The 26,316-nt window shown below is 42.4% G+C and overlaps 2 protein-coding genes across 3 annotated transcripts in view; one reads left to right on the forward strand and one right to left on the reverse strand.

The window, feature by feature from the left end:
* Positions 1 to 224: 224 nt before the first annotated feature.
* Positions 225 to 3,908, forward strand: LOC106646357 (prostaglandin reductase 1). 2 transcript variants are annotated; one of them, XM_089592235.1, is made up of 5 exons: positions 225 to 417; positions 1,981 to 2,108; positions 2,578 to 2,869; positions 3,064 to 3,337; positions 3,438 to 3,908. In XM_089592235.1, exons 2-5 carry the CDS (start codon positions 2,003 to 2,005, stop codon positions 3,777 to 3,779), a joined length of 1,014 nt encoding a protein of 337 aa, XP_089448361.1. In that variant the 5' UTR covers positions 225 to 417; positions 1,981 to 2,002; the 3' UTR covers positions 3,780 to 3,908. The 2 variants fall into 2 exon arrangements, with proteins under 2 accessions (XP_089448361.1, XP_089448360.1); XM_089592234.1 differs by having other exon boundaries at positions 225 to 413.
* A 4,021-nt stretch (positions 3,909 to 7,929) lies between these two features.
* The window catches only part of LOC106636192 (uncharacterized), an 86,772-nt gene continuing 68,385 nt past the window's right edge, over positions 7,930 to 26,316 (reverse strand). Inside the window, exons 9-18 of the mRNA XM_089592063.1 lie at positions 20,085 to 21,750; positions 17,920 to 18,102; positions 12,518 to 12,746; positions 12,002 to 12,237; positions 11,045 to 11,387; positions 9,776 to 9,984; positions 9,440 to 9,642; positions 9,175 to 9,344; positions 8,914 to 9,075; positions 7,930 to 8,831 (exon numbers count right to left, since the gene is read on the reverse strand). Of these exons, the coding sequence (XP_089448189.1) occupies positions 8,341 to 8,831; positions 8,914 to 9,075; positions 9,175 to 9,344; positions 9,440 to 9,642; positions 9,776 to 9,984; positions 11,045 to 11,387; positions 12,002 to 12,237; positions 12,518 to 12,746; positions 17,920 to 18,102; positions 20,085 to 21,750 (3,892 nt within the window). The 3' untranslated portion in view covers positions 7,930 to 8,340. The remainder of the gene's footprint in view (positions 8,832 to 8,913; positions 9,076 to 9,174; positions 9,345 to 9,439; positions 9,643 to 9,775; positions 9,985 to 11,044; positions 11,388 to 12,001; positions 12,238 to 12,517; positions 12,747 to 17,919; positions 18,103 to 20,084; positions 21,751 to 26,316) is intronic.

Below are 26,316 nucleotides of genomic sequence, written 5' to 3' on the forward strand. Positions count from 1 at the left end.
GGGGGTAGGAGGTAAGTAGATACGTTCGACTCGTTCATTGATCGTTGAATCGTTCGTTCACTATTCTATTGTTAGTATTGTTTAGTATTTAGTATATTTATATAATATACACATTACACACCGCGAACCGCGACCGCAGTTTCGTCTATGCACTCTATGCAGATATACTGTACTAAGTATATGTATATTGAATTGAGGAGTGGTGGGAGGCGGGAGAAACAATAATCAGCGAACGAACAATACCTCAGTACCTAGTGATAATATTATACTTATTGCCGAACCGCCCAAAAGTGGTAATAAGACTATAAAATTAAGAGAGAAAAGAGTACTATTTACCTAATTATTTGTTACATAATTTTTGCTGACACTGTTAATTCAAAATTTATTATATACACAAATACTGGGGAAAAAGAGTAAGTAGTTATAACTTTCGTTGTCTTCATGTGTTGTAAATGTGTATATTTATTTTTAAGTAAAATAATCAAAAATCAATACTATTTTACTAAAACAAAAAATTTCCAAACCACAAATTCATAAACATTTTTTTTTCTTTGTTGATTAACAGCATTAATTCCTGATTTTTGCATGACCATACGTTTTAAGGTTATGTGAACTTTATATATTTAAATTCAAATTTTATGAAGAATAATTTTCAACATTTACATCAACTTGAAAAATCTAAATATATTTCCAATGTTCTATTGAAAAACCAGCACAATAATAGTTGGAGAAAAAAAAATTGTATTGTAATTGACATTTTAATCAAAAGAGCATTTGGGTTGTTAAGAATGTCTAGATGATAGTTATTTCGTACTTTTGGCAAAAATGAATGACACATTTTTGCTTTATAAATAATGAATGTATGTTTATATTCTTGTAGAAACAAAATTTAGCTTGACCTAATTATTATTTAATATATTGTAACGTACGATATGCAATATTATGTAAAATGAATTTTTTCTGAAATAACAATAACTATAGAGTTGGTACTAAAAAATAATTGTTAGAAATATTAAGCATACTAAGTAATTGATTAATTTAAAGTTAAAATTAAAAATTTATTTTTTATAAATTACAAAAAAGAGTTAATATACACGTTTTTATTTCTATTTTTTATTGTAATTTGTATTTTTTTATTCTGAATTGTAATTTCTTTTAGCAAGAAATTGGAACTAGAAATTATGCACGTAATTACGTTTTAAGTACTCAAAGTCGATATCACTTGAAGAAAAGAAAAAAAATTTCGTAATGATAGCAGAGTGCATTATAATTACTAGGATATCACTAGTTTCATTGTCTGACTGATTGTTTTAATTAAAAAAATTTTTAAACTCGATTCACTGCTTTTGTAGCTACTTAGTTTAAAAGTTAAATTAAATATCATCCCAAAATAGCATAGTGCTCTCACTCTTACATATAAAATCGGTATGATCGTTGTGATCGTTAACGTATTTTCCTTTCGATAATTTATACATATGGAGTAAATAACTGATATAAATATATTTGTGATTTCTCTCGTTTCGTACTTGAATAATTAATATAAAATAATATCGCAATGCAAGCATTTTTCAGCTGTTATTCATTTCCCCTGCGTTGAATAGATAACGTGATTTATTTTGAGTGGTTTGAGCGATAAAGCGCGGTTAGAAGTCCAAAAGACCAACTAAAATAATATAACACATTAACATACATTTACTCATAAAAAACTTCCGTTAAAAAATCGCCTTGCCGTGCCAGTTGCAAATTAAATTGCACGTGTTCGCTAACTGCATGTGCACCTATTTCCGTCTACTCTTCGGTCCAGGCTATCGTCTTGCAACTAAGCGACAATAAACGTTTATCATTTCTCATCGTCAACCTGTACTACACATACATGTATTAATTCGTGCATAGCTTACGCTTATTGATGTATATAAGAAAATAATTTCAATCTGTTTTTTTTTTTTATGATTTGAAATTTAAAAAAAAAAAAAAAAAAAGAAAAGAGTCATTTGGCGAAATCATGGTTGTGGCTAAGAAGTACGTGATTTCGAAACACTTTGACGGCGAGCCCAAGCCCGACGATGTAACTTTGGAAACTTTTGAGCTGCACCCTATCAAGGATGGAGGTAAAATATAGTGTTAATTTTATCATCAATACAACAAGCTTTTTTTTTTTATCACATCGAAGCTAGCGGTAAATTATTTTTCTTTATCATTATGATATCTAGAGAGCTTTTATTACTTTAATTTCGATTAGTCGACTAGTTATATAATAATGCTATGGTACAAAGAGAAAAATGAAAAAAAGATAAGTTTATAATTATAATCCAATGTGTTGCGTTTTCTCTTTGTCGAATTCTTTTTTTTTTTTTTTTTTTTTCTACTAGTTTGCTTGATTAATAAATCTTTAAACCAGTGTCAATTATTCAGTCTACAAAATAATGGTAATTTTCAAGTGACACGATGTTCTACACATGCCCTTTGTTTTATGTTTGCCATTTGATACATTTTTAGTAACTTTAATAAATAGCAAAACTTTTGGCATTGCCACGTATGCATCACGTAACAACTCGAGTGTGCATTTGTTTGATGTAGAAATTTTGGTGGAAGCCGAGTATCTCTCGGTCGACCCGTACATGCGCGCTTACAACACACACCTACCCCTGGGCAGTACAATGCTTGGGGGACAAGTGGCGAAAATTATCGAGTCAAAGAATCCAGAGTTTCCAGTTGGCAAACGGATTCACGGGTACTTTGGCTGGACGACCCACAACGTCCTGAATCCCGATGAACCGTCGAAGGACTTATTCAACGCCAAACCGTACATTGTACCCGATTTTGGGGATTTGCCGGCTTCGCTTGCCCTGGGGATGCTTGGGATGCCCGGGTAAAGTATAATATGCTTTAAAAAGTACAGTTTCACACCGCGTGTCCTCAAAATGTTTTGACCAACTATTTCTGCTGGATCGAGCGCATCACGCACGTAAAATCCTTTGCCGATATACTTGTTCACTCTACCTTCCTCTACAGATTTGGCGTAACACACGCTATCAATTGTTAATTTTTTATATATGTATACAGAAACACAGCTTTGTACGGATTCCTGGAAATATGCAAGCCAAAAGCCGGCGAAACTGTGGTGATAACTAGCGCTGCTGGTGCAGTGGGATCTCACGTTGGACAAATAGCAAAGATGCACGGTCTCAAAGTTATCGGTATTACCGGTTCAGCGGAAAAATGCAAATGGCTCGTTGATGATTTGGGCTTCGATCACGCGATCAATTACAAGACCGATGACGTCGCTGCTGCTCTGAAACAGGCTGCTCCCGACGGAGTCGATTGCTATTTCGACAATGTAAGCAAACAACAGTTTTATTTGGAAAAAAAAAAAAAAAAAAAAAAAAAAAAAAAAAAAAAAAAAAAATAGTGATAATAATTCATGCGTACTTCGTTAGGTTGGAGGTGAGATTTCCAGCACCGTCATTAGCCAGATGAATCTCTATGGTAGAGTCTCGGTGTGCGGAAGTATATCGTGTTACAACAGTGGCCCGTCCAAACTACCAAAGGCAACGATTCTCCAACCATTTGTGCTTTCCAATCAGCTCGAGATAAAGGGTTTTGTTGTTCTGCGCTGGGTTGACCGATGGATGGAGGGAATCGAGAAAAATCTAGCTTGGATTCGCGAAGGCAAGCTTAAGTACAGAGAAACCGTTACCGAGGGTTTCGAAAATATGTTTGATGCATTCGTGGGAGTGTTAAAGGGTAAAAACATCGGCAAAGCCATCGTGAAATTTTGAATGATCAAGTGTTTTTTTTTTTTTCATGTCAATGAATCCTATGTGTGGTAATACTCGAACGAGATTGACTCTGTTGAATTTAAAAAAAAATAATGTTCACTTTTTATTAAGAAATAAAGGACTCCATCTACAAACACATCTTTACTTGAATTACGACCCCGGAGATGTATTAATTAAATTCCAGTAGTTTATAAAACATTAGAGACAAAATATCAACTAGTATTGTAAACGATGAAATACTTTTTCAATCTTTTTTTTGGTAAAAATGTCAAAAAATGGATGATGTCCACCACTCATAGAGTGTGTGTCTTTGTACAAAATCTCGAAATAACGCTATCACTCAAGAGTCTTGGATTGTTTTTAGTAGACTCTGAACATGCTGAAATTAATATGCAATGAAATGTAGGTGATAGGAAAAAAAATCACGAATATTTACTCGATTAACGTAATTTATTCCACATAATTTTAAATTAATTAACCTTAATTAACATCGTTTACTCGTGGTTTTTTCTTTTTTTCTTTCTTCCTTTCTCACACGTGGAACTGTATCTTCAAACTATATATACATTCATATGAAATTATCGTACTTATAACTCCAGAACAAAAAAAGTACCCGCTCAGCTGACAATATATTATATGTTTATTCTATCTATATTTATATTTATAAGGAGGAGAGCCTGGGGGGGCGGCTTTTTTGTTTTTTAGTTGCGTCACACTAATATGCATACGGTAACGAAAAAAAAAAAAAAATTCACATCGCAAATATACATCTCGCATTGGCAAAGAAAAGGAATTCCTTTTCATTCACTTGTATAGTGTAATGTTTTTATTTCTTCACACGATGTTTCTCAAACTCTCATGTTGAACTCCGCACTTTATTGCTACTTTACATGTTACTTCGGTCTCGCGATTTTATTTATAGTATTTGCGTGCGTATGTGTAGGTATACTACAACGCATGGCTCTTTTTTTAAACGATTCAATGTCTGTTTTTATAATTAATGAAAGACGCATATAGACATGACGCGCAAGTAATTTTTTCAAATTGTGAAGAAAACTCATCAGTTACGTCTCCAGTTTTAAAAAAAAGACGTTGGATCGTTTTTCAAATTCCAACCGGCCACGCTACCTGATACTTTTTGTCAAGTGTGTCGTTTTTACTTATTTATCCGAACGTCGTTGGTAATCAAATACAAGTGTGTATATAGGTATGGAGGTGTAGTCGTGGCAAGTGTCAATTCGCTTGGACAATAGACTTTCTTTCATTCTTATACTCTCCTCCCCCATTCGACTCGCTTAACGCGCTGATATATAAAGACATTTCCTTGTTTTTAACTTTTTTTTTTATGTGCGTATAATATATCATATATGTTATACCCGTTATATGTACACAAGTCTCTTTTTTTTTTTTTTTTTTTTTTTTTTTTCGAAATTCCTCATCATATATTCCTGTTCGCTTATGTTACACATAAAATTAATCATTAATTGTATTTAAATTTAATTTTTACACATCTCCCAACCACTTATCTCGTTTTCATTTCTTTCGGTCTCTCTCGCTAATACAATCTCGTATTAATTGTTATAAACAGTGACGGTGATCACAATTAAATTTTATGATAACGCAACCAGATGTTGTTTATGTATACATGTACAATCAAAGTCCGAGCGAACTCCCACGCGTTGGCCCTTCGATTTGCTAATGAATTGACAAACGTTATCACCACTTTTATTACAGTGAACTGAACATCGATATTTTCATTATGTTTATTAAGTTTTTTTTATTATTATTTTTTTTCTTTTTCAGAAAATCATCAGTACTTGTGAGATATAAACCTTTATTATCTTGATATTTATTACAAAACACCTGTGAGTTCGAATAACACATTCCCTTAATGTACACATCAACTATCGTTTGAAAAAAAAAAAAAAATGTAAAGAACACGTTCAATTTGCATCAATATCCGAGACTCGCTCAGAGAATTCGCTCGGCTCGAAATTCTCTCAATACGAAATTAATAACGCTAATTTATATATTTTATAATAATTTTCTAAACAATTGCACAGATATTCATGACGTTTTTTTTTTTTTTTTTATTTCCTACAACGTACGGGTGCCTTGTGAGCGCATTTTGAACTGTCAAAGTCCCTTTGTTTGGCACATTTTAATATAATATATTTATGTATAATATATTTCTTTGTTATTTATTTTCTTTTTTTAATTTTCGCAGTCGTTTGTCTGACGTACACGACGGTATAATTTATATTTTATTATTATTTTTTTCTATTATTGGCACGAGTCTTTATTTTTCACCTTAGCTTTAAGGTCAAGTTTGCCGATCAACTATCAACTCCTAGGGCTGTCGTTTATGGCTTAGTTCAGCGTTCATTATTATTATTTTTTTTCTTTTTTCAATACTCTTTCACACAATGTAGTACCAAATTTTTATGTAAAAATTTTTTTGCAAAAATCGATACCCTTTTCTCATATAACTGCCGATTGAAATCTGCGCTGTAAAACTTTATTTCTTTAATATTCGTATTGATTTTAAAAATTATTATTCGTTCGCTACGATTTCTTTGCTTTTGATTTTACTTGTAACGATTCATAAAAATCGCTTTCATGCACCCGGTACTCTTGTTTTATAGCGCAGAGATCGATCTTACTATTAAAATATAAAATTCCCTTCAAAAACTGAACTTTAACCCACACACAACAACCACGTTTTCGTGCAAACGCTTGTACACGCGCACGATTTATAATATCTCGATTGCTCGTTCGAAAAACAACAAAGACATTTCAATAATAAATTCTTAGAAACGATGGACGAAATGGACGTATTTGTCGGTGGTAATCAATAGTGATGAGAATTTTCTTCGCGTCTTCGCACCGATCGATGGACGCTCGAAAGTAAAATTTTGTCGACTTCATCGTTTATCAATTAATTTCTCCTGTGAAGAAAAACCGATGCACACTTTATTTACTTTTTTTGACTGATCAAGACTATATTTTTTATTTTTTTATTTTTTTATTTTTTTTCTAAACATCTTCGAGCTACGACTATGGAGTTAACATTTTTATTTTATTTTTTTCTTATCGGAAACCCTCTAGTTTTCTAAACAATCACGATTTAGTCTATGTCAACGGTAAAGTCATTAGTTTCTGGGTGTATGTTTGTAACTACACGATTTCTCAGTAAATTTATCATGTGTCACACGATTTTATTTATTTAATTTTGTTTAGATCTGCAAGTTTATCAGTAAAATCATTAAAAAAATTTTGTAAAGATTCAATTATAGAATATACTGACAAAAGTTTTAGAAAAAACTAACATTCAAGTTGCAATCACCATCGATACTGATATTTATATTGTTATGTATAGAATTTTTAAGAGATAAATACGTTTTTATTGATTTTTTAATAACGTAACATTTTTTATTTCGTTTATATTTGTAGATCATTACTTCAACAATGACTTGATGAATTTCGAATTTGAATATTTCAAAGGCTCAGGATTTTGTGATACTTGAAAAGTTTCAATTCGCAATATTACAAGCTTGTTAATTTAGCTTTTGATATTCATGAATCAAGTATACTTGAATGAGAATAGCCTCTTGGTGTGCTAGTTCGTTTCTCTCGTTATTGTTGGACTCACATGAAAAAATTGATTTATCACATTTATTTGTAACTTTCATAAAAAAAATCCAAAATATTCACAATAATTTTAACTTAGTTAAATATTCAAAAATTCATATAATTGTACATAGCATATTTAGATTCGAGCATAATCTTGTTTGGAGAGAAAAAAAATACACAGAAAAAAGGAGACTGACAACGATAACGCGCTAATATGACATCGCTGTTTCATTTATTGTAACTTTATTTACTCTTTTTTTTTTTCTTTTAATAATAAACATGTGTATACTCACGAGCTGCGTTTACCTTAACGATAATATCTTTTGACGCTTTTATTTTTAATTCGCATAGCTAATAATATAATGTTTCACGGGGGATTTATCAAATCCACGACGCACCAACGATCTTTTAATATAACGCTAGCATCAATTCAACTTCAACATCTGTCGGAAAAATATTTATAAAAGATGCAATAATAACTAAAAGTAAAGTTAGGGTGTATATGTATACGTATAAGTACATAACTCTCACTTTTTTTTTTTATACAATGTCTCACACGCACTATCTCGCGACCGATTCGAAAAGAATGAAAAATCATTACAAAGCTGCCTATACACAACAACGGCAATCAATGATATCTCCTCGTCATCGCGCACCATGCACAATTAACACCCACACACACAGCGCGAGCCCCCAAAAAAACGATAAGAACCACACAAAACAACAACAAGAACAACAACAACAACAACAACAACAACGGACAACAACGTTTTTCTGCACCACTCGAAAAAAACTCTCTGAATAACAGACAACAAACGTGACACACGCGCGCACACACACACATATATATATCAATCTTGCACCACTACGCGGTCGACGACAAAGCGAAAGCGAGCCGTCGTTGTTGCAGCGACTGCCGCTGCTGTTGTTATTGCACCCAAGAAGCGGGCACCCACTGGGGCTCTCTTTCGAGGGAGTTGATTTCGGTGAGTAGCTGGTTGTACGCCCGATCAACGTCGTTGTTGATGATAATCATGTCGAACAGGTGGCCGTACTTGTCCTCCATCTCGCGGGCCTTCTCGATGATGTCCTTCAGCTCCTCCTCCTTGTACTGCTCGTTGCTCTTGATGCGCTTTTGCCGGAGTTTTTCGAGACTAGGCGGCGCCACGAACACCACGTACGGCTTGAGGTCGCTGTTGCGCAGGATCTTGAGGGACTGGGGATGAAGGTTCAGGACGCATATCTTGCCGGAATTGACGACGCTTCGGATCGCCTCGATCGACGTGCCGTAGTAAGCTTTCTCGTACTCGCCGTGCTCGACGAACTTCCGGCAGAGGATGTCCGACTCGAACTGCTGCCGCGAAATGAAGTGGTAGTCCTGGCCGTCGACCTCCGACTCTTTGCGTGGCCTACTCGTGTCTGGTGAAGGGAAACGACGGAGGATTAAATTTAACGTTCAACCATGGAGGTATGATGAAACAGTAAAGGGTGGTACACTCACGAGGAATCGCAGCCGCGAATTTTTCGCTATCCTCCATCAGTCGCTGCCTCAGCTCGTGCCTGCCGATGTTGGGTGGACCGATAAGCACGATGGGCCTTTTGTGATTAGCTCTGGGGTAGTATAAGGCCACTTCTTCGTAGGTCAGTATCTCGTCGCTGTCGTCTACAAATTGAAGAATCAATGGTTAATGCGTTGCAATGGAATGAAAAAAAAAAAAAAAAAAAAAAAAAAAAAAAAAATACATAATCAACTGGAAAGTACCTTCGATAAAGGTGGTGGAGTAAAGGGGATAGCCATCGTCGTTGAAATTACCAAACTTGCTCCTCTTCTTTTTCTTTGGATTTTTTCTGGCACATAAAAGGGTGCTGGATTTTTTCGCTCCTCGTACCGTCGATTTGTCACCAGCTATTGTCTGTTTCATCGTCTCACGCCTGAAAAGACAAATCATGAAGAAAAAAAAAGTACAATGAAATAACCAACGGTCCGTGTAATCGTTTTTGCGCCGAATGAAAGCAAAGCTACTCACTGCATCTGAAACGCTCTGCTTGGAATCAAGCCGGCAAGCGCTTGGTCCTCCTCGCCCTCGCGATAAGCCTGCCACCAATTGGGATCCTCCTGCGAGATCACGTGCAGCACGTCGCCCTTTTGGAAGCCCACGCCCAACTCGCGGCACGGTATGTACGGATCCTCCTCGGGGTCGTAGTCGAAGTGAGCTCGTACGTGGTGTATCTGTCCAAGAGTAAACGAATTTTGGAAAATTCAAAAAAAAAAACAAAAAAAAAAGGTACAGAGTTTTGAAGGTCCAAGGGACGCTTGTGCGGTGCAATTGTGGGCAATATTCTAGTTATGATGTTCTCGTCACCTGTTGGGACTCCTCGCGCTGGTTGTTGTTCCTCTGGGGCATCGGCGCCGGCAATATGAGGAAGGTGAGGCTGCCCTGCATACCCGCGAGTATGTCGCAGACGTCGTTGACGCTCTTGCCCCGCATCTCGACGCCGTTCACCTCGAGCACCTCGTCGCCCTCGTGCAGCAAGCCCGACTTGTCCGCTGCGCCGCCTCGCACCACGCGACCTTGTTTCAAAAAAAAAAAATTGAAGAAACACACCGAGTTATAATTTTTCCACGTTAGCAGGCTATAAGGAAAAACTGCTGGATTCGAGAGGGTCAGTTAAGCGCGTGCGGTATGGAAATTCTTCTTCTTCTTCTTACTCTTGAAAAATGTTAGGTACTATGTTATTGTTTTTTTTTTTTTTTTTTTTTTTTTTTTTTTTTTTTTTTTTTTTTTTCATTCCCAAAAACATCAAGTACACATTTCTCGGGGTGAGCGGGTAAATCTCATGCTCGCACAAATCTTCAAGTAACATGTTAGTGATTTCTCGTTAAAATTGAAAAGCGCATCAAATCACACGAAAGTTAGTCGCTCGTAAAAACCACACATACGTTATAAACGATAAAAAAATAAAAACAAAACTCATTGCAAGAAAAAAAAGAGACGTTGAGCAGAAACCTTCTTTCACCTCCAGCGTTATGTCACCCGTGTGTCCATTATCTGCACGCCGAGCCCATCGTTAAAAGGAACAAATGCACGATTAATCCAAGCGTATCACCTTTTACATTTACACGATGCGTACAATATGTTGTACAAACTATATATTCCCACTATGGAGAGAGAAAAAAAAAAGGAGTCATACGTTCCATCGACCCACATGCTACCGATCAACGTTATGCGGAGCAGCTTGCCTTCCACTCTTGCTTATGCAACTGCAAATTTATTCCTCGGATAACCAACCCCCCCAGTTTATTTGTAAGCGCGATGTGATAAACGTAAACGAGGTGGTATATAAGAGGTGAGAACATGGGAAAAACATCCGAGTCCCAGATGCATTCAATTAAACGTTGCGCAAGAGCACGCAGTTGTTGATACCGAACAACTTTCATCCCGGTGGAGAGGCAATGAAACTTTTTTTTTATCAACTGATTTGCAAAAAGTTCATCCCAAGTGGTGAATAGCGCAATCAGCTAAAACTCGGGGGGGGCCTGTATAGTTAAATTACACGCGTAGTAAAGGTATAGTTTCCAAGGTTTGTACGAGTACTCGAAAGGGAGATAAAAATCGTCATCAGGGACTTACCGATAATGACAGCGTCGCCCTCGTTCCTGACGGTGGCGCCGAGCGGCTCGTTTGTCTTCTCGATCTTGATGATCTTGATGTTGTCGGCCATCCGCGAGTCCCTCGAGCTGGGGGACGGACTGGGCGGGGCACCCGGGGAGCCCGGCTTGCGCTGCAGCCCGTCCACGCAAGCGACGGCAGTGTCGTGGGCCAACAGCAGGCCCTCCATCTCGTAGCTCGTGAGCAGCCGGACTAGCTCCTCAGCAGCGGCTATCGTCTCGCCGGCCGAGGTCGGCGCCGCGGCTGTACCACTGGCCGTCGTCACCGTCGCCGACTGCGTCCACTGTTCCAGCACCTCCACGCACTGTCGCCATACAGGACGAATCGTCAAGCTTTACTTTACATTTCACGGGAGAAGGACTAGAGTGGGGAAGAAGCTACAGTGAGCTTTTTTTTTTTTTTTTTTTTTTTTTTTTTTTTTTTTTTAGAATCCCCCTTCTTCCGCGAGGTCGTGTACTCACTCGTGTGGGTATGCTTTCGGTGTACCTACGCGAGATCGTTTCGCCGGTCATGCGTGCCCTCGTGGGAGCCGACTCAACTTTTATTATTCCAGGCCATCTCTGGCTCTTATCTGCCATCGGAGCCTCCGCGCGACGGCTCAGGTGGATCCTTGTCGCGGCTATACCACTCGCGTTTACTTGTTTCGCGGAACCTCGTAGCGCGACGTCATTGTATTCGTTCTCTTTGCGTTTCACATTTCAACGGGGGAACGTTTAATTTCAAGCCGTGTCGAGGGACGGTATCGTTGCTTGATCGTAGGTAATGGCGTCGACGCGATTAACATTCCAAATGAGAAAAATCGAGCTTGTCCTGGATCATCCATCCCTTGAGATTTGATTCAAAGTGGCCAGCCGAGCATCATCGATCAGGGGAACTTTAGGAGAGAGAAAAAAAGGAAAAGAAACAATGGTGACTCACGTCTCTAGCGAGGCTGGACGCGTCGTCCGTGTGTAGCTTGAGGCTCTTGCCAGACCTCAAGCGGTGCTTGAGCGCGTGATGGGTGGCCAGTGCCGTGGCGAAGCGCTTCTGGCCCAGGAGGGTCCTCACTGCCTCGATCTCCGCCTCGACCCCCGGGCCCGAGATCCCCATGCTCCCGCTGATGTTGCGCAGCTGCAGCTGAAGCCTCTCCAGTATCGCCACCACCTCGCCTATCGCTGCAATTCCGACCAACAAGAGGTTCATTTATGTACATTTCATTTGCCACGCGTTTGGGACTCAAAGACAAATGGTCCACGTCTCGGGTGGTACGGGAATCGAGGAATCCTCAAATTGCCGAGGTAAAGGAAGACTCGTTTTTCCAGCATTAAACAGTATACACATATACATCAGTGACGCTGATGAGAGTCTCAAGGGAAGGAACTGGAGGAGTCCTCGGCCATGTGGGTGTGTAATAAACGAAGAAGAAGAAAAAAAAAGAAATTGACTCGTGCTTACTCAGCGGCACCGGTGGCTCTTCGACTTCGGGAAGGCGCGCCTGGTGCGTGCTCGGCGTTCTGGGCAGGGCCGAGGCCGTGGTCACCTCGTCCTGGGCGTAAGCCAAGTTCTCCTGGCCGGAGAGTATCGTCGCCCGGTCCTCGAGGGCCTGCAGCTTGCGGGAGTCGCGCAGCGAGCGATTGAGCTGCGCCTGACGCTCGTCCTCCTCCTTTCGCTTTCTGAACTCATCCTGCGGCCGTTTCAAATTTGTTATTACGCATGTATGTATAGTGTACGGAAGATTCGAGATGAGAAAGTTGGTATAGGTATGTCGAGGAGTTTAGGGTTTTCAGCAGGAATTTCCAGGTTGGAAAATCGACTTGTATAAATGTATTCATAAATATTTGGCATTTGCATCAACATTTGTCGCAACAATACTTACATCGGTGCAAAAGGATTGCAAGTTGTTTTTTGTATTCATTGGTTGAAATGCACATTATTCGATACGAGGCTTTGACAAAATACTCTCCATGTTGAATTGACAAATAAATATAATTGATAATCACAAAAATTGTTTTTCCCAACAACTACTTGGTTTTTAAATATTCACACGTGAGAGTTTTATTATTATTATTATTATTATTTATTTTTTTTTTTTTAATAATTAAAATTGCTTCTCACATCCACTATTTAGCCTGTAAAAGTTACACTGTACCACTTGTTCTAGAAATGGACGCTTTCGTATAAACTATTGGATTTAATTTATTAGTTCAAAGACCATTATTAGACCATTTATTAGTTCAAAGAAGTACGCCAATCGTAACCGTAACAAAATTAATAATAATTTTTGCAATGAAATTTCTTCTTTTTGTTTCCCTCGGCGACCTTACACATGACGTTCAGTAGAAAAAAAAAAAAAAATCATATAAGAGCAGTATACGTATATAATACACAGAGGTCGGTCGTATCTATATGTACCGTACCCAGAAAAGAAAGGGTTGCTTGCGCTCGGGTAATAGAGAGCAGGGAAGCCCCACGCTCACGACGCACGGGCTTCGGACAGGTATTTCTCGTTTACATACATGTATATGTGTACCTACGTCGATATATACAACATATTGTACGTAAGGAGAAAAAAAAAAAGCATTGGCGAATAATTATCGACCAAACACCCAACGCAAGGTGACGTTGATTCGCCCACCCTCGCGCATATGCACCCATTGTAAAATACACATTTGAAGCCTCTCCCCGCCCCACGTACCATCGGAGAGAGGGTGGGATGTAATTTAAAAGTAAAATATTGTTTCTCAGTTAATCTCTCGATAAGGCAGTCTCGATTTTTAAACAATGGGACGGTCAATTACCACGAGGCAGAATAACGAGAGAGGAGCCGAGGAGGCAAAGGAGGAGAGAGAAGGAGCGGAGCGCGCAAAAAAAGCCCATTTGTGGAATTCCGGCGCAAATCTCGTTAAATGACAGCCAAGCGAGCCCCCACAATCGTATAATTTAAATTCCAGCGGCCGGCCCCAAAGTACGTACAAAAGGACAGTGCGGATGATGATGATGATGGTCGGTTGGATTTTTCCAAGGAGGAATAAAATCCCGGCGTGCGCGCGGTGTTATTATATGCTCGAGCGCACCGCAACGGTGGCGCTGGAGATGCAGGTAATGAAAAAAAAAAAAAAACCAAGACTTGAAGCGACGAAAAAACGAAAATGAACCGGGAAAATGAACAAACAAACAAGATACTCCATGCCATTATAGGGAATTAAAAAAAAAAAAAAACGCGCTACCTACATCTACACTTTATACTAATTTTGTCGCGAAAAGTGGGCCGTGCCTGTATCATTTGAGAATCAAGTTGACGAAAAAAAAAAAAAAAAAAAAAAAGATAATAATAATAATAAAAAATAATCAAGAGTTGGTGATGAGTACCTACACACTATATATTGTAATTTATAACACGCTATGTTTTCCCTGATGATTTAAACGGATTTCTTGTATGCAGCTGTACATGCATTATAGGTACACGCGAGCGGACCTGCTCGTGATGGCCCCTCTGATACGGAGTTATTAGCCGGAAATGAGTATACTCTCGCGTTTTTACTTTGCTGTGTGTATACGGTACATGTATACTCGTGACGGTATTGATTGACGACTCGCGGTTGCAACCAAACTCTAAATCAGGCTTGAAGGTAATGATTTAAAAAAAATTGTTTACGGAGGAACGGTGTGTTGAGTGAAAATCAAATTTTTTTTTTTTTTTTTTTTTTTTTTTGCAATCAGAATGTAATTTTGGGCGAGTTTGTAATCATGAGATGCACGATTGTATTGCTATACATACAGCCACACGAAGTTACAAGTATAAGGAATACGTATTAATAGTCATTTCCCGGTACGGTTATCGTGCCAGAACTATTTGCGATTTACCGTAAATACAAGTCTTGAGTGTATGTTAAAATAACACGCATTAAAAAAAAAAAGTATTTTATAAATATGAACCAAATCGTCCTTTCATCAACTATACACAAATGAGTATAAACTATATTCAATCAGATCCACGCAATGTTATAAAATATTTCCTTCATACATTTGACGCCGAGAGTTCGACAAGTGCAAAATGTTTATATGCCACGTAACCATTGCATCTAATTACTACTTATACCCTTATTGACAGTAGTAACACTGAGCTGTTTTATAAATGTTATGCAACAATTGGAGTAAGTGTATAGGAAAACTGCTGACTTTTAAAAAAAAAAGGCACTCAAAGGGATGCCCCCAACTCGTATGAGGCATCTGCGAGAGTACAGTTGTTTTTGGACAATTCACGAACCACCTCTAAAAACGTACACAGCCTATGGACCAAAACAATAATCTTTTTTTTAAAAAAAAGGCACTCAAAGGGATGCCCCCAACTCGCACATGTGTAAGTATACATGATACGTTCTCAAATTCCTCTCTCTTTTCGTTTCATCGAGCAAAAGCCATTATGTATTCGGGCCCTATCGCGCGATTCATCGGACAGCAGCGGCGACTCGCCGGCCAGATGGAACAGGAATGCGCGCGAGAGCGAGAGCGTTATCCACGGTGGGCGTTTTTGATGCAAAGCACCGCGAGTTCACCATACATCCACGTTCGAGCTTTTGCGATCGTGTCCTTCATTGATGTGGCAAATGAAACGCCTTTCGCTGCAGACTTGGCGTACAATCGAAACGTGGCGGAAGATAATGTAAATCGTTACATAAATCCCAGGCTCGTGTGCGCATGGCACGTTGTGCGTGCTTTTTTACGCTTGCAAAGCTCAAAGCCATTACTCGACACGAGCGCAAAAAGACGGAGGGAAACAATAAGAAGAAGAAAATTGCGGCCTAACGCCACGCGTCGTAATGGAGCATTCGACTTTGTTACGCGCTCGAGTACAATATAATGGGTACATAATAATACATACCTACGAGTTCTTATGCGAACCGAGGCAAATTAGAATTCTTCCGTACCTATACGTGAGGACGCGGGTCCATCACACGTCTATGGACAAAAAAGCGATACTTTCGAGAACTTCTCACCCGCCGAGCCCCCGGCATATACCTACTTTGTCGAAAAAAAAGCAAAACATCATCCCGATTTCTCGAGCAAAGACGCCGAAGAATGCCCATCCTCTCTATCTCATCCTCTGCGTACAGCTATGTAGGTATACATACCGATGCATGGGTATATAATACGGATGATAAAGACTCGCATTTCTTCTCGGCGATGGGAATAACGAGCCTATACCCACACAGCGTACAATTACGTCCGAGAGCGGCAGCGCAGGTTATAAGGAAAACAAAAAAAAGTAGAGGGAGTAAGGTGGTGACTAGGCCAATACAAGTAAATTTACTTTAGCCTCCGTTAGCTCAAAGTCACGGGAGCCCGTGAAATGCCACGTGAGATGAGTACACCAAATTGATTCGGACTGAATCACGAGTGGGCGTGGATTTGGAAAAATCAAGACAAAGCCTGGTGCAGCTCGACGCGCAAAACCACTCAAAGTGCTCGAGTGCACGAAGACAACAAGCCAAACAACCGAGTCCACAGTTACAGAGAGAGGGAAAAGAAGCCCCTTTTCCGCGTCCATATAATATACCTACTATCCATATGAGCTATCAGTTGCACGTAAGCACCCACTCTCTAAAGGGCCTATATTTATATGGAGCTACATGGGCACTGCGGTGTAGTCATCACCGGGGCATTTACGTATAGGCGCACATTCAGACACGAGCCGTTTCTTTCAATTCCATCGCAGGCAGTGGGAACAACGGGAGCGTGCACTCAAGAGGAGAACGAAAGATATATTAAGGACCCAAAGAGCCTGCCAGGATAAATCCTGCGAGTGTGTATACAACGCCAAGTTAGTACGCGGGTGGGAGTTGCGATTTATTTTTGGCGTGATGTACCTGCAACCCTTGCACGTAAGTACACGTGGAGGAGTAACGAGATTCGACGAAAAGCCGAACCCTAAAAAAATGCGCGGAACAGAAATCAGGACTCTCTATCAATGGGTCAACAGATCGAGGTAATATTGGTATTAAAAACAAAAAAAGTAAGTTGGCAAAGATATCCCATTGGATCGATGGGGAGCTGCATACGAGCTACGGTCAAATATAGGTCCACTCCTCACCTGTGACTTTGTGGACTAAAATCAAACTATACCCGCTACGAAACACCAAAGTTTGGTGTTTTTTTTTTAAAATCTTTGTGCATCTCTTTGGGAGCTCGCCCAAAATATACGTACTTTGCGCGAAATGTACGATCATCAGCGATGAAAAAACGCAAATGTTGGCACAATCGGGTCCACCAGCGGAGAATTTCGCGAAATTTCCAAGGGAATCAGAGCGACTCGGAGAGCGAAATAGAAAATGGAACGACGCGAGTGACCCTGTATATGTATACATTTATACATTACAATACGCATCACCTGCCAAGAAACTTAGCGAGTGACTTTTCTTCGCTCGCGAGTAAGATTTCGGTGAGCTAAACACTTGGCCCTCCTTCTTGACTTTTCAAATTTACTCGTGCGTTTAATTCTATAGTGGAAATTGTTTATGGGGATAAAAAAACACAGACACATATTAACCATGAAAATAAGTGCCAAGAGAGGTATAGATACACACAGTTTAGAAAATTCATGGATGACGCCCCTCGTGCAATTCTTTAAAACGCACGGTAGGCCACGTTGTTTCCAACCGGTGACTCACCATCATCAGGTATACTTATATACAACGCTTTTGCACCTCCGCGTATAGGTACACTTTGGGCCTCTTTCGAAAAACAAAGAAAAAAAAAATTGTATACCTCGTACTCGGAAGGTAGGGGAGGAAGGTGAGGGGAGAAACAAAAAAAAAAAGGGGGAGAGGAAGGGAGGGGAAGGGAAAAAAAAACCACACCTGATACTTTCGTATGGAATGCAGCTGCTGCTGGGTCGGCTCTGTCTTGACGGTCTCGATGCTGCCGCTCTCCTCGACATTGTTGTTCTGGGCTGCGAGTCGTAGATTATCCTTGGGCGGCCTCGCCGGGGCTCTCTTTTGGTCCCTGGGCGGAATGGCCGGCTTGACGCCATTGAGCGCGGCCTGGAAACATTCGTTCGGAAAACACACGTTTTCCCCGTTAATTCCACCTCCACGGGAATACCATCGCTTCCTCTCATTTTTGTTGCTCGTTTCGCTACCTTTCGCACTCGTCTCGGCTTTTTGCTTTTTCCTTTTACTTTTCGCCACACAAAATGCTCGTACCTACTTTTTTTTATTATTTATTATTATTATTATTATTTTTTTTTGTTTTTGTTTACTCTGGTCCAATTATTGTGTGATGATCATTTCATTCTACTACAGGTACATTAGCATTTCAGGTATATATTTTATACATCCAGATATGTGCAATTTTCTTCTCGGAGCGTAACTACGCAATCGCTTTCGAGATTGAACTCGTGTTGTAATTAAATTGAAGAGAAAGAAAAGTGTAAGGAAAAATCTGCGAAAACAAAATTATATATGCACACAAAAACTCGAGACCCCGCTGGCCTTGGACATTAAGATAATTTTCCATAATGGAAAGTAGGTATACGTGTATACCCTGCGACAGAGCGCTGAAAATTACCTGTCCGAGCGAAAATCATATCATCATTTCGCTCCTCATAATACGTATTAGTGGAGACGGAGGTACAATAAAACTACGCAGTACAGGAAAGAGGGGAGGAATGAGTTATTAATAGGAAAAAAAAAAAAAAAAAAAACAGGAAATGGGCTAGCCAAATGTCTACTTACAAGCCAAGGAAACAACATGCGTGCGTCTGTATCATCAAAATACATTGAATAGTGTACAATGTGTGCGTGCATAAATATATTTATGATGTTGTCCACTACTGTGCTGTGTTTTTTTGTATAGGTACATTGTAAGTTGGTATATCGGTCCCTGCATGCAGCGTCATCGAGGTATATTTCCACTAGTGGGAGTATGTAAGTAACCCTTCCATAACCCGTCATGCTCAATCCGACTTGCAATTTCGAGACGTCGAGTATTCGTGGATTCTTCGCGACTCCCTGATGTGGACGACAATCAAACGAATGAAAAAAAAAACATCAAAACAACCACGTAGGAGCCGAAAAAGAATCCACGAAAAACCCGCCCCTCGAGCGCCAAGATTTACCTGTCCGGTTCTCTTCCCGGTTAGCTCCATCGGTTCCACCACCTCGTCGCCATCACCGTTAGTACCCCGGTCCCTCGCCGACTCGCCAACATCAAAGTCCCCCCCGTCTACGTCGAGCGACGCGCTATCCGCGTCGAAAACCACGGCCAGGTTGCTCCGCGGGGCCAACCTCTCGTCCGACAGCCACCTCCGCAACCGCGACGACTTCTCGGCCCCGCCCACCGAGTGCTCCGCCAGCAAGTCCAGCTCGCTCCGGCTCAGCGACTGGCCCGTCCCGCTCGTGCGACCCCATTCCCGCCGCTCCATCGACAACCGCGAGTTGTCCCTGTTCTGCGCGTCCGGCGACTCCTCCTCCACCAGGGACCGGGAGCAGTAGCTCCTCGGCGTGAAGCGCACCCTGGCCTCCCTCAAGGAATTCCGCGAGTTTTGGTTCGCGACCTGGACGGACACGTGGCCGTCGTCTTCATCGTCGTTCGCGGGGCAAGCCATCGGCTTGGTCATCTCGACGTCCTCGTAAATGACGTAGTCCACGGCCGAGTGGTCCCCAATGGAGGTAGCTAGGGTACAGTCGACGCTAGCGCCCCCTACCGAGGACGACTCCTCGTCGGTGGTGGAGTCGCGGATCGCGGCGGTCGGCGAGAAGACAAAGAAGGACCCGGTGCTCGGGGCGTTTGGTGTTTTGGTGCGGTGGTGGTGGTGGGTCGGTGCGGGTGAATGCGTGTGGTGGTTGTGCGTGTCAGTGATAAGCGGATTGTCAGTGCAGATGGCGCTAAAGCGTCCGGCGATGCTACTCGGACAAGCGGGGAGGTCGGAGCGGTGGTGGTGGTGGCGTTGGTGCTCGGCCAACCTCAGGGAGTTCAGCCCGTCGACGAGCAGGCTCTTGAGCCTCGAGCCCGCTCGGCTTACCTTCTTGCTGCCCTCGCTCCTCTCGTCAAACTCGTTGTCGTTGTTGTTGTTGTTGTTGTGGTTGTGGTTAATCATGGCCAGGGAGACTGCTCGGGGGCTTTTGGTAAACGGCGACGACAACGACGACTGGATGGACGACGTGGACAACGACAGGGACGACTGGATCGAGGCCACCTCGTTGTTGTTGTCGCTCCGTTTGGTCGCGCTAGCGGACTTGTTGGACCTCGAGGAGGGATTGGGGTCGGTGCGCTTCGACTCGAGGGTGCTGGAGCGCGAAGGTGGTGGATACACGGGGTGGGACTTTGTGACGGGGACAAAGTCCGGTGGACAGTCGACGGCGACCTCGCGGTAGTTCTTGTTGCTGGCGACGACGAGGAAGGAGGCAAAGTCGACCTGATCGTAATCGGCGGACACGTCGCTCCGTAGGGTCGAGTAGCCGCTCGAGTAGTGCTGCTGCCGCTTTTTCCTGCCCCTCGTCACCGGTGAGGCGCCCAGTCCTAAAAGCTCATCCGTCGAGCCGATCCTCAACAGCTCCTCCGCCTCGGGGCTCGACACTTTGTTGCGCTGCTGCTTCTTCTTCTTCTGGCCGCTCGACGTGGACTTTTTATCGTCCAGCTTGTCGTGGTGGACCTTGCCGTTGTCGATGAGCAGGGCGAGGTCGTTCACTTGCTCGAGGGGCCTCAGCACGAGGTGGGCCTTGGAGTCGGAAAAATCGGCCAGGCCGTAGGCCGGGTTGTCAAAGGACATGCTACTGCTGGCCCCGCTACTGCCTTTGCCAAACACGACGATCTGCGGGAGCTTTGAGTTCCTCGACATGGTCGACTCCTTGCTGAGCTCGCTGCTGCGCAACACGAGGCTACTGTCGAGGGGCACGGTGCTATCCGACCTGCCCGACGAGCTCCTCGGGCTAGCCGAGTCGTCGCTGCAGGTCTTGAGCATCGTCGGGTAGTCCTCCTTCGCGAAGGGGTAATCCTCGTCGGCCTCGATGCCCGCTGGCTCCCTGTGCACCTCGACCTTTCTACTTTCCAGCTGATCAAGGTCCTCCTCTAGCTCCTCCTCCTCCTCGTCGTCGTCGTCGTCCGAGGTTCGGTAGGCTTTGACGATGCTCGACTTACGATCGGTAGGAGCCTCGATCGGGGCGTCGTCGCCGATCACGTCGACCTCGATCACGTCGACGTCGAGATCGTCGATGAGCAGTCTCTCGGTCGACTCGGAGTCGATGCTCAGCTGGATCTCGCGGGGCTTACCCGGGGGCGAGTTGTCCTCGTTGGCGAACAAGAGCGGGTGATCAAGGGGCAATGGGGTCTCGCTAGCGCTACCGAGGGTTGCACGGGCATTGGTGGGCGCAGGTGTGACTGGCGGTGCAGCGGAGTTTGGGGTGCGGGGCGATTGGGGCTCGGCCCTCTGGGGGAGGACCGGGGGCGATACGGGGCGGGGGCGCTTGGGTAGTTGTTTTTGTTGTTGTTTTGGCGTTACCTTTTGGTTGGGGTAGGCCTGCTGGAGCAGGGTGTCGGGCACGTCGACGGGCAGCTCCCGATGGTGGGAGCTCGGGGCCCACATCTCATCGGGGCCCGTGGACTCCTTGCCACCCTCCTGTTGCTGCTGCTGCTGCTGGTGCGAATGCTGAGGTACGCCGGGCACGCTCGTGACGCTCCGACTGCGCGACCTGCAATGCAAATGGAAAAAAAAAAACACGAGTTAGACCACTGTTTAATTTTTTTATCTTTTTATTCATTCTTTAGCACTACTTTGTTAAACTACATGCTATATATATATATCTAGGAATTTGCATAAATGTCGGACTATTGTATGGTTTTTCGAGCAGTGTATAATATACTTGCATGTTTGTATGGGTAACATGAGATCTAATAAAAAAAACCTCTAAATGTACATTATAAATGTTTATTGGGTATATCACTGTATATACATATAAAAATCTAAAGTCCAATCGTTACTCTGTTGTAGCTTAAAAAGACACGGTGTTATGCACTGGTACATGTTGTACCAATCTTACTTTTTTCAAGATCCTGATGTGCTACATTGTTTTTTTACAAAAAGTGGGTGGCAGCTGGTGCGGAATGATGATAGTGGCTTAAAATAATGATTGTACGTCTAGATAACTTTCATGAAATCAACGCTACTACGTGTAAAAGTAAACGTATATGTACAAGAGATAAAAATATGACAAGCGAGGTACCTTAACTTCACTTGATGTACATGGTCGTGTTTGTATCAGAAAAATCTCGCTAATAATAATAACTGTTGAATTTCTCGAGCAGCAAATCGTAAATCTGTATTGGAGCCATTTTAACCATAAGTGTACACACATCGATGTGCAAAATTCGGCAACAACCGATCGCCAAAACACCATTGTTATGGACCAAGTAAATCCCTGCGCTAAATAATGTATACAATGATCGCAAGCTCGCCAATCAATCGGATGGCGATTATTTGCACGATACCCAAAACACATAATACACGTGGGTGGGAAAAAGCGACTCTCCAAACAGACAAACGTACTTTGTGCAGGAAAAGGAAGAACAAAAGAAAGAAAGGAGGAAAAAATTAGACACCGGAGCAGCGCGCAGCCGTGGAATCGAGAGGAAATTTTACGAAATCCACTCCCATTGTTACCGAGCACTTGTACAAGCAGCGTTGCGCACGCGACGCATACTCCAAATTCGCTTGGCTTGGCGACCTTATTACGTACACTGCCTCCTCGTTGTTGCGTACACAGTGCAATGTATATATACGTACGTACTTTTGCTTCCTCGCCCTTTTTTTCCCCGCGGTATTGCGCAACAGCGTGATTCACGTCCCCAAAGAAACGGCCATAATATGGTGAAAGGTGGCGGCTCGTTTGCGCGCCATTTTTCTCAAACTCCACGCGTTACCTCGGACAATCGGACAGACTGAGAAGCAAAAATCTACATACGCATGCCAACAGCAACGTGGGCGCGGTACTTGCGAGAAACGCGTAAACACACTTATCTCATACTTAATAGGTTCAGAAAAATTTACTGTGCAAGGGAGTAGGTATATACCAACTGCACGAACGCGTTTCGGTCGACCTCCCCCGAAAGTTTGTCACCGTGCAATATAAGCCTGCTGATTCACGCCAACTTTCTCTAATGTACCTACTTGCACCAAACTGCATAGGGTGTGGAACGGAATCTTTTGTCGGTGCGTAAGTACAGGTCAAAGAGAGAGAGGGAAGGAGGGGTGACGCACAATTCCGGACTTCACTTCTTTCGGGGCCTGTGCGATTTTCGTACCTGCTGACTTTATTGCTATCACGACTACTCGTGTGTTACGCGACAGATTTTTCCCGTCCCGTTCTCCACATAATACACGCATGCATCTCTTGTCTCTCTCTTTGGCTTGGTCAAAGCAAAGTTTTCAGGACCTTTCACGGGATAAGTATCGTTTGGATTGTTTATCGCGAGATTCAAACAATGGGCCCGCTGCACCGCACATATATACGATGCGGAAGGTATTAGTCCGATATGACATTTCTTTTGTGCATGTACCAATACGTGTGTATATGATAACGATAGTGGGGAGGACGAGGAAAGCTTCAAGTTTCGCGTTCGAGGATTGGATCGGTATTTGCGGTGGGGGTGAATATCAGTCATTCGTTCGTGCGAATCGATGCGTTGCCAACTGCGGTACACCTGACAATTACAAGGCCAGTCGCGTACACCGGAAACTTCGCAATGGCGTGTATTTACGTGAAAATCGCCGACTCGAGCTCACCACCGATCAATCATATTTAAAGATAGAGGGATTCACCCAAAAAACCCATTTTACAACACGTATTATTAAAATGTTTGCGATAGCAACAAAAAAAAAGAAAAAAAAAAAAAAAAAAAAAAACAGGGGGCAGGAAACGAGAATCGCGTTGATATTCATTCTATTTACCGTACGTGCGCGTATGTACGCACGGGTGAGCACAAAACAGCGAATGGAGAAAAAAAGCCACGAGCACACACGCCTAATTACACCGATCGGGCGAGCGTGAATTAAACATTATCCGCATTGAGAGACAAGAAACAAGAAAAGAAAAAAAAAAAAAAAAAAATGTCACTCTTCCGCGCTACCTGTATAAACTTGACCCGCGCCCGCAAATAGCGAGCCATTGTTCAATCTCGTCGATCCGATACACCGCATCGTAGGTACCAGCAGTTAACGAGAGATATGCTGTATGGGTGATTTTCGTTCTCTGTGTTGGCTCGCATGCTCGGAAAGAAAGGCGATTAGGAGAGAAACAGCGAGTCAAAGGTTTTTCAAACCGGCGTTGCAGTGCGCAGCAAAAATCGGTACGAGGAAAATCAGGCCAGTCTGCCCAAGCAGCTTTCACCCCCTTTCTATTACACGCTCGACGTATGTGTACAAACCTCCTCTCTCTCTCTCCCCCGGAAGTGTATCTGTACACTCACGTGTGTGTAATATGAGTACAGTCGTGCAGAATTCGTTTATCTAGCCTCTGTGCACAATATGTATAGCAATGCGCGTGTATACGGTACGCGAGAGGAGAAGGACCGGCATTGCGGAGCAGAGATCGCTCACGTGCGGTATAATATGGGGTACAAATGTGTCACCGCGATGAAAGGAGAAAGACAATGGGAGAGTTTGCCATCAGCTAGCGGGGCTGAACAAAGCCCCCAGCGCGGAGCACACACACACACACACACACACACATACATATAGTCAAGTACCTACGTATAAATGTACTTACGCTTGTACGTGAAATAATAGTGGCACACACGTTGCGCGGGAGGAAGGGAAAAACACAAAAATATACCTGCATCGGTATATAGCAGTGGTATAGGACGTGCCACAGCTGCCTGCGTGTATCGCATTTATGTATAAAAATATGTATACGTGAGAGAGAGAAAGAGCCTATATATGTTTCGGGTCCTCAGAGAGCTGAACGTGAAAAAAAGTTAGGGCGTTTTTTTTTCTATCACGCATGCTTGTCCGAAACGTATTTTTGAAATTGCTCGAGTAACTTGGAGGGTGGTTTTTGACAATTTTTCATAGAATGATGATATAGAAAAAGAAAAACTATAATGTTTGCAGTCCCTCGATACCGCAGTAAATTGAAGTAGGCAATGAGACTCAGCGAGTCTGAAGAAAAGTACCTGCACATCATCCCACGAAGCATTGTACGCATGACATTAAAATCGGGGGGGTGAAAAATCGGTACGACACGTGTACAGAGCTCTACCTACCGCGATTTTCGGTGATGTATTGTTTTACGTTGCAGGGTACATGCTGGTAGTTTGTGCTTTTCATACACACAAAAGTAATCGGCGCTCATCGTTTTCTCCTTTCAGACCGGTCTACCCCCTTGTTCTCTCTTTTTTTTTTTTTTTTTTTTTTTTTGTCAACCTCTCCTCCCCTGCTTACGTACTGGTTTTTTTTCCCTCCACCGCGTCCCTCCTTTCTTTTCTTGCTCTTTATTTTTTCGACCGAGGCTCTCCCGCTCGTCGGGGCGAAATTTCCTGGCGGAACTCGTTTTCTCCCATAAGAACCCACATATCCGAGCGCGCTAATACGTCCACATCAAATTCTCACCGTCTCGCTCGTTTTTTCTGCCCTTCTCGGCTTTTTTACTTCACTTCCTCTCTGCGAACGAGCAAATTATCGCGAGGAGACTCATATCGCGTCTCTCGTTTGCGTATCGCGAGGATATAACGAGTTTTCATACGTTACCGGCACACGCGAGCAAATTGGATAATTTATTCGAACTCCCCTTCCCCCCCTTTTTTTTTATAGTATTTGTTCATCTACTTTTTCGTCGACACTCGTTGGTACTTTTACGGCAAATTGATTTGTTCGTCGTTCGATACCCGCGCAAAAATTGTGGCGGTCGTGTAAGTTGCCGATCGTTGGCACGGTTTTATTGCCGAGATCGGTTGGAAGAGATACCGGGTACGGGGAGATGATAATCGGCATGAAAATCCAATAGCGTCGCGAGCATCGCTGCTCGGCTCTAAAGATAGCGACGCGCAACTCGACTCTCTTGAACAGTCGAGAACGCGATGCTAAACGATGAACTTCGACGATTTTTTTCTTTTGTTTTTTTTTTTTTATACCTTATACCGATCAAGGAAGTATAAAAAAGCTATGTCTTGTTAATTTTGTTTCAGATTTAAAATAAAAAATTGTTTTTTGCTCTGGGGAGTATTTGTGCCTTTTTCTCCTCTGTCCAAAGTACGCTTTTGAG

The sequence above is a fragment of the Copidosoma floridanum genome, unplaced genomic scaffold (genome assembly GCF_036245765.1).
Source record: "Copidosoma floridanum isolate Cflo_tuat_1 unplaced genomic scaffold, Cflo_Japanese_pri ptg000014l, whole genome shotgun sequence".
NCBI lineage: Eukaryota > Metazoa > Arthropoda > Insecta > Hymenoptera > Encyrtidae > Copidosoma > Copidosoma floridanum.

Excerpts from the sequence above, each read along its gene's own strand:
- LOC106646357 (XM_089592235.1), top strand. The coding sequence starts at position 2,003 with ATGGTTGTGGCTAAGAAGTACGTGATTTCGAAACACTTTGACGGCGAG. Across the intron at positions 2,109-2,577 it reads GCACCCTATCAAGGATGGAG|AAATTTTGGTGGAAGCCGAG; the intron begins GTAAAATATAGT and ends TGTTTGATGTAG. Across the intron at positions 2,870-3,063 it reads GGGATGCTTGGGATGCCCGG|AAACACAGCTTTGTACGGAT; the intron begins GTAAAGTATAAT and ends ATATGTATACAG.